Here is an 8427-nt window from a genome sequence, read left to right as displayed (position 1 = left end):
CATTATTTAATATAAAAAATTAGTGCACTTGTACTATTAGTATATTAAAACAAAAAAGTAGGGTTAAGTTTTTCATCAACAGTCGAGAGCAAAAAAATGAAGACCTGGTTATGTACCCAGTTATGTGTTGTTTTTCATGTGTATTCTTTATTTATTATTATAAAAGTAACTAAAATGTAAAAATTAGAAACTTTTTAAATTAGGTAAAAGAAAGAAAAAAAATTTTCTGTAGATACACTTTTGAGTAGCTCGTGGTTAGCCTCTGCTTTACGTAATTCAATAGGATAACTTGAACTACACTTTCACCAAGTGATTTACAACTTGTGTGGTGGGATTATTAGTTAGATATGGTTCAAAGGGCAATAAAACAAAATTTAAGTAGAAACAGATGTATAGTGTTACAAGTTTTAAACTATTGAGGATAGACAAATGTAGTTTTATGCTATAATTTGTCCAACCTCATACAGAGTTAGGGTAGAGAAAAATAACAGAAAAAAATATCAAGTTTTACTGAAAAACAATGTCTGAAATTTATTTTGGATGCTTTAGAAATCATGCAAATGAAATTTGAGAATTTTCAGATGTAGAAAAGTATTTTTAATCTTAACATGAGAATCACTTTGCACTTAGTACAGTTAATACTTTTACACCATATATTCATGGAGAAATTTTTAGTGAAAATACTTCATTATGAGTTCTGATTTTTTTATCTACAAAAGACTTAATGCTCACTGAAAGCTTGCAAAATTTTGTGAAGATACACAAAACATATTAGAAGTTATAGCGTGGAAGCTATAAAGATCAGTTTGGGATCATGAACTTGGGTTCAGATCCAAAGTGGATTTCAGATTAGTTTTTAAATCCACATTACGCATAAAAAAAATTTTCCATACTAAAAATCTCCTCCCCATTCCTTATTGTTCCTGACTTGTCTATCTTTACACGTGTGGAGACTGTAAGGCCTCCTATATTGGTAAAACCAAATGCCATTTAAAAGTCAGAGCTTATAAACATATGGGAATTTCTATCATAACACAAAAAAATTGAGTAACCCCTGTGTTTCCTCTATACGCCAACATAGTGAAGAAACAGGACATCAGCCTATACTATCAAATTTCTCTATCCTCTGCAAGTCTAATACTGACCTGGAATTATTGATTAAAGAAACCCTCCACATCAAACAGCACTCTCCAACACTGAACAACATGCAGTCTTCATTTAAATTATACATTTTTTAATGTGTTTGTATTGCTGATTTTACTTTTTTTGTGTGTGTTTTCTTGCTGTAGTTTCTCCCCATGATTACTGATTTGTATTTTATTTGTTTAATTATCGTTATATTTAGCAATTGTACTTTAACATTGATTTGAGTTTATATGTGGCTGACGGATATTTAGGAGAATTTGTGAAGATATATTGTCCAGCAATTAATACAATACTAAAGTATACTACATTACAAGAAAATTAATTGCTTGAAGTCTTTTGAAAACTCGAGACAGAAATCAACCATCAAGTAAAAGACACACAAGTATGTATGGTTGTAGATGATTTCTCAACAAACTGGTGTCATATTTACAACACTGTAAAAGGTAACACGAAATAGATGTTTTTAACCCTTTTGCCTTGGGCTCGTGTAATTTGTGGAAAGTGTGTTGTGAATTTCACAAATCATGTTCCTATTTTTTCTACCATGATGTTTCTTGGCAGTAAGAAGACATATATCTTGGGGACAGTGCTTACACAAGCAATCTAACATCCTGAGAAAGGATTTTTTCTTGGACTAGGGTAACATCCTTTCAAATAAGAATCACTTTACTCTTTATGTATGATGAGTAGACTGAATAACTGTCTTTGTTTTTTTTACTCCTAACATGGAAACATACTTCCATATCATTAAAGTTTGATAACTTTTCAATTAAAGTAATACTTTTACAGTTAATATGACCATTTTTGAAGAACACGAACACACTTTTTTTGTATGAGTAAAGTAAACTTCATAATTTTCATTCACAGTAAGATGGGAACAACAGAGAACCAGTCACTACCTTATGTCACAATATCGCAGCTGGATAATAAGTTTGACATCCTAGAACAGCAGATCAAAGGACTACAGGACGTGATGACTGGAATGAAAAATTGTTGTCGTAATCAGAGTGAATATCTTGTCGCTGCTGAGAATCATCTTGCTTTCTTATTAACACAGGTTAGAAATTATGAACGTAAATTTCATTATATTTTTTACACGATTTTTCCAACTTTTGGTAGAACATTAACATTTTGATGCCCTTGGAATAGTTCTGAGGGTTTGCCTAAATCTGGGGAAAAGTATAAAATTGGAGATATTGGCTAGATATTTAACAAACTCTAATCGTAGTCTTATTACGTCAATCTTATGTGCGGGCGTGTCCGTGTCTCACGCAGTAAGCGGGATAAGAAGGCAGAGTTATTTGGTCCAAATATAAAGATGCTTCTCAAATTGCTATCTGACTTTTGCAATGCATTTTATGCCCACTCTTGCTATTTTCCTCATGTAAACATTATGTGTATGCCTTGGCTATGTTCTCAGCTATAGGTAACATTTCGTTTAAAACATGTTACCAGCAATTGATATATTTCAACAGTTAAAAGAAGTTTGAACTTCTTGTAAAATGGCATCACAATCACATGTGTTGAAGTGTGGAAAGCTTAAGAATTTCATTCTATTTTAAACCAGTATAAAGAAAAAAATGTGTTTAGAATTGATGATTGTAAAACCATTAATTCTACAAAGAAGTACCTAACAAGTATCGATATTTCTTTAAAAAAATATAAGATATGCAAAAGTTGTGTATTTATTTGCAAAATGTACTTTTCATTTAAAAAAATAATAATTTTGTGTGATATGAAAAAAAATTGTATTTCATCTGTATAAAGTGATCTTTTTTACCTGATGGTTAGAGTGCTTGACTCGCAACCTGTGGGTCACCAGATCAAAACCCATCGCCTAAAATGCTTACCATTTCAGCTTTGGGACATTATAATGTGACAGTCAATTCCACTGTTCATTGAGTAGCCCAAGAGTTGGCAGTGTGTGATGTTGATTAGTTGCATTCTCTCTTGTCTGATTTAATAATTACAGATGGTTAGCACAAATAACCCTCAATTAGCTTTGTGCTTAATTCAGCCAACAAACAAGTGGATTTTCTAGAACAGACAACGGTAACATATTGTCCGAGATATTAAAGATTCCTTTTTTTTTATACAGTAAATTCCCTTGTGTTAATTACAGACATTATATTAAGCAATCTAGAGATTTATGTTTCAAAGTCACTAAAATTAAAATGCCTCTCTTGCCAAATAGTGGGAGATAATATTGACTTCACCTAGTGAAATCTTTCACTATGCATAAAGGAAATGTAAAAATTAATGTAGCAGTTCTTTCATCAAGTCTTAAAGATGTTAAACTTATATTAAAGTTTTTCTTCATTACCCATTTAAGCCGTCTCCAGCCATTATTAGTCTCAAAGTGGGTTCCTCGTCATCGAATTTGAAGTCTTAAAGATGATAAATCAGAAAAAATAAACCCTTGAAGTAGTTTCTGTATGGACTATGCCCACCTGAGTTTGCTTTTTTCTCCCTAAGATGACATTTTGAGTTCTATGCCGAGTCCTTTTTCAGGTTAAAACAGACTTAAAGTAGGGATCAGCATAGAATGCAAAACATCCTCATAGGATGAAAGGGAAACAAAGCCACAGAAGTCCATAAAAATAACTACTGTCAGATAAATGCACTGCCAAAACCAACTCTCACCAGAGGGAGCCATGTTTGTGAGAAGTTTCTTGCTTTTTCATTTGTTCCCATTCTAATGCCCGTTTTAAATCATTGTATGTTTACAGCTGAGAACCACAAAAAGTGATTTTTGTATTAGATTTTTATATAACCTCCTTTGGGGGGAGCATACACTTGCAGAAGTACAGTTGTTTGTTACTTCTACAGAAGACCAGAAGTTGAAATATTGAAAATGTAATAAAACTAGTTTTCTAAAAATGTATGTAAAGGCTTGATTTTAACATTAATTCAGCTCCCAATTTAGTGCTTAGAACTTTAAGAACTAAAGGACTTTTAAAATTGTTTAAATTCCAGATGTAAATATTCTTAGTGTGTTTTTAACCCTTTTTTTAATGGGTATCACAAGTTTTTTTCTTGAAACAATCACTTGTGCTTTTTGAATGGTATTATTATACCTAAATTTCCCATGTACTTGAGCCTTCCTTACAGAGCTTAATTCTTAAAAATTAACTCACTAAACTGTTACATTAGAACAAGTTCAACTAAGAATTGTCTTCAAATTAACATATCACATAAAAAAAATTTTCCCATGTGAAAGACTGTACTTCAACGTCACTTCATTCATGGATCATTTACCTACATTGGCAAAACCAAACACGATATAACCAAGGAAATTTTGGAAAAAAACAATGTTTCTCTAACTTAAAGGAGAGCAGTCATAACTGTATTAAATTATTTCTATATACAGTGTATACGTGAATACCCAAAGACCAATGATGTTTTACAAATAGCTAGTACTGTTGGAAAAACTACCTATGCAATTTGACAAGGCTTAAAATTTAAAGTTTAATTTTTTTACTCTGTGACAGAAAGAAGAAAATGTGTATCTTGGGATCAAAATCTTAAAATGAAAGATAATTTTTTCCTGTGTAGGTGATGAATGGTAATGAAGACGTTTCCTCTGTATTCACAACTTTTGGACAGTGGCTTAAAAATAATTTTGTCACACGGAATCAGTTTACGAGTCAAATGTCAAGCCTGGCTGATCGTGTGACCTCTGAGCTAACGACTAGTATGAAACAACGTATAGAGAAAATAGCTGAGACGGCAGCTGCTGCCATTGCAAGTAGTTCCGCCAAGTCCTTGAGAGAAGAGCTTAGTAAAGAAGAGGCAACGTCTGCATCAGCTGTATTTTCTGCATCTATCAATGGTAGTCAAAAGTGTGCCTCGGAAGAGGAGGTGAAAAAGGTAGTCAGAGATGCTATATATCTGTATGATGCTGACAAAACAGGACTTGTGGACTTTGCTTTAGAATCTCAAGGTGAGTTGACACACAAAGGAAAGAGAAAATCATTACCAAGATATAAATGGAAGGATCAAACCGTTTCCAGCATTGACCTGTATGTATGACTTTAATATGAAACAACACTTGACTTGTATAACTGAAATAACAAACGATTAGCCAGAAATCTGACATAACATTTAAGAAACATAAAAGTAAAAAAAAAGATTCTGGTTTATAAATAAAATCAGTCATTATAGAAAAAAAAAAATTCAGAAATTTGAACTACATTGTAAACCTGTTGCTGCCTAAACTGACGTAAAGCTTTAACTGTACATTTTAACTGTTAGAATGAATGTGAAATGTGTTAAACAATAACATTTTGAATTAACTTAATTAAAGATTGTACAGGTTACATATATGTCAGTTCTAATCACTTATTACACTTTTATATCAACTGTTTTTTTTATTTAGTGTTTATAAAATTGACTTGAAACTATTTAATTCCTTTTGAGCTAGCTTGGCTTTGTTGAACATAGTTTATCATGCCAGTATGTTGGTTATCCAGACAAACATCAAGTTAATTAAAAATTCTACTTGCTTGTTGAGAAGGATTAGAAATGAAATACTGATTGATTTCTGAGTTTATATTAATGTGGCCTCTTAAGGATTATTAGTGAAGATAAGTTTTGGAGGGCTGTTTTTTAGCTCATTTTAAAACTAATGCTTCTTGATGACCACAAAAATTTACTATCTGCACATACCATGATGCTTGGCATCTTAAAAGCAAAAAACCGTACTAGGCCATGAAAGGAACTGTTGTTATATCAAAAAATAAAGATATATCTGTATGCTGATGTTGTCCTTAAAGGCATTGTGGGATTAATTGTACATACATTTTATTTTGTTATCTAATGTTTTACAGATATTAAGGGAAGTAGAATCAGAAAAAATTAAAATCTCTTTGCTGATTCACAATAGATGCATTAGCAAAGGAAGTGCAGAATGTCATCATTTTAGATCTTTGTTGTTTTGAACAGAAGGGATTTATTATATATTATCAATTATAGGTGGCATTATTGTGAGTACAAGGTGTTCAGAAACGTATCAGATGGGTGTTGGACAATACAGAATATTTGGTATACCAATTTGGCATGCGTATAACTCACCACGGACTGTTATTCAGGTAAAAATAGTTAGAGAAATGTTGATAAAAGGCTTCATCTATTTTTTTTCTCGTTTTTTATTTGAGTAAGTAAATTACTTATTAGAAGTCTATATATCCTGGTAAAGACAATTTAAGATAAGATATTTGATAGTTCATCTAGCACTGTGAGAATGTTTTAGTATGAACTGTTTATTGTTTCATCTGGTACTGTGAGAATGTTTTAGTATTAGCTGTTTACTGTTTCATCTAGCACTGTGAGAATGTTTTAGTATTAGCTGTTTACTGTTTCATCTAGCACTGTGAGAATGTTTTAGTATGAACTGTTTATTGTTTCATCTGGTACTGTGAGAATGTTTTAGTATTAGCTGTTTACTGTTTCATCTAGCACTGTGAGAATGTTTTAGTATGAACTGTTTACTGTTTCATCTAGCACTGAGAATGTTTTAGTATGAACTGTTTATTGTTTCATCTAGCACTGTGAGAATGTTTTAGTATGAACTGTTTATTGTTTCATCTAGCACTGTGAGAATGTTTTAGTATGAACTGTTTATTGTTTCATCTAGCACTGTGAGAATGTTTTAGTATGAACTGGTTACTGTTTTAGTATTGGCTGAATGCAGCCAAGTGGTTATCATGATGAAATGATGTTCTGTGGGTTGTGTTAATTACTTTGTGTGTATAAACTGTTAACTACTATAATTACTGATAATGTTACTTCTCTTAACTAACTTATTGCCACTCATGACTCAACAATATGTTTGAGATTTTATAATGCTAAAAAATCGGGTTTTGTTACCTGCAGTGGGCAGAAGACAGGAAGTCCATTGAATAGCTGTGTTCTTAACAACAAACATAAAAAACAACAACAATTAACATATTAATTAGTGTGTGTATATATATGTTTTAACTAATGTAATTACTTGCTTTAGATGACTCAAATGTTTCTCGTTTTATTTTTGTTGGTAAGAAGTACATATATATTTTTTCTTTCATCTCATTGATTTTGTAATTCGTGTACTCTTCAGCTAACTTATATTTCTGGTTTTGTTTTATCAGCCAAATATCCATCCTGGTGAATGTTGGGCATTTAAAGGAAGCTTTGGCTACTTGGTTATTAAGCTTTCAGCTGTCATCAAACCCACAGCTTTCACTATAGAACACATCCCGAAGTCTTTATCTCCCACTGGGAACATCGACAGTGCTCCAAAAGATTTTACTGTATTGGTAAGTCAGGTTTGGTTTCTACTTGATTTTAAAGTTTATATATCTGTCTCTCCATGAATATTAATAGTTACAAAACTTGTGTGTTGGTAAGCCAAGGTTGATTTGCACTTGTTTGTAAAGCTTTGCATTTTGTAATATGTTTATATCTCACTGGGGATGTTGTAAACAAACATTTAAGTAAGGTGGGAGCTACAGGAGTATTTTTTACTCATTTCATTTGTAAGAGGAAAAATCATATGTGATTACCCTGTTTTATTATCTTTTCTCAAGTATGATGTATTATACTGTATATTAAGATCTGTGTATTGGTTAATGTTGAAAACTGTATGCACACTAGGGATTGTGGGAAGAAACCGATCTTGAGGGTAAGGTGCTAGGCGAGTACACTTATGATCAAGATGGAGAACCCTTACAACATTTTATTGTTAAGGTAAGTCAAGCTTTATAATAACAAAAGTGAATTACCAGGAGTTTTGTTGGTGTAGTTCTAATCTGGCAAGCTCGAACTAAGTATTTCATTTTCTGTTTTTATTTTGGGTAGTTGTTTTCCTACAGGCTATCCCAACTACATTTAACATTTATTGAACATACTGGTATCAGTAATATGATTTGAAATTCACGTAAAAATTGCTATATGGACACGTACTTATTTTTATTGATAGGAAAAAAAAACTTTTCATAATAGTAAGTTTTTCTTGAAGTTTGGAATTCTAACAATTAGATTTTCTATTAACAACTTTACCAATCCTTATGTTAATAATAGTAGAGTATGTTTTAAAAGGTCTTTGTAACTAAAGTTTTGTAGTTTAAATCATCAGATATTTGTAAGTTTTTATTCTAGTAAAACAACTTTAGTTAGTACTTCCGTGTAAGTTGGTTTTATTCTATTAAAACAACTTTAGTTATTACTTCTGTCTCTAAGTCGTTTTTATTCTATTAAAACAACTTTAGTTATTACGTCTGTCTCTAAGTCGTTTTTATTCTA

The 8427-nt window shown here is 31.6% G+C and overlaps 1 protein-coding gene across 1 annotated transcript in view; it reads left to right on the top strand.

Annotated features, from left to right (window-relative positions):
• The first annotated feature begins 2011 nt into the window (after nt 1-2011).
• The window catches only part of LOC106476779 (SUN domain-containing protein 1-like), an 11527-nt gene continuing 5111 nt past the window's right edge, over nt 2012-8427 (top strand). Inside the window, exons 1-5 of the mRNA XM_013937406.2 lie at nt 2012-2203; nt 4702-5089; nt 6121-6236; nt 7275-7442; nt 7780-7872. Coding sequence (XP_013792860.1) covers nt 2018-2203; nt 4702-5089; nt 6121-6236; nt 7275-7442; nt 7780-7872 — 951 coding nt within the window. The 5' untranslated portion in view covers nt 2012-2017. The remainder of the gene's footprint in view (nt 2204-4701; nt 5090-6120; nt 6237-7274; nt 7443-7779; nt 7873-8427) is intronic.

Source organism: Limulus polyphemus, unplaced genomic scaffold (assembly GCF_000517525.1).
Source record: "Limulus polyphemus unplaced genomic scaffold, Limulus_polyphemus-2.1.2 Scaffold11542, whole genome shotgun sequence".
NCBI classification, from domain to species: Eukaryota; Metazoa; Arthropoda; class Merostomata; order Xiphosura; family Limulidae; genus Limulus; species Limulus polyphemus.
This window is presented reverse-complemented; position numbering and strand designations above follow the sequence as displayed.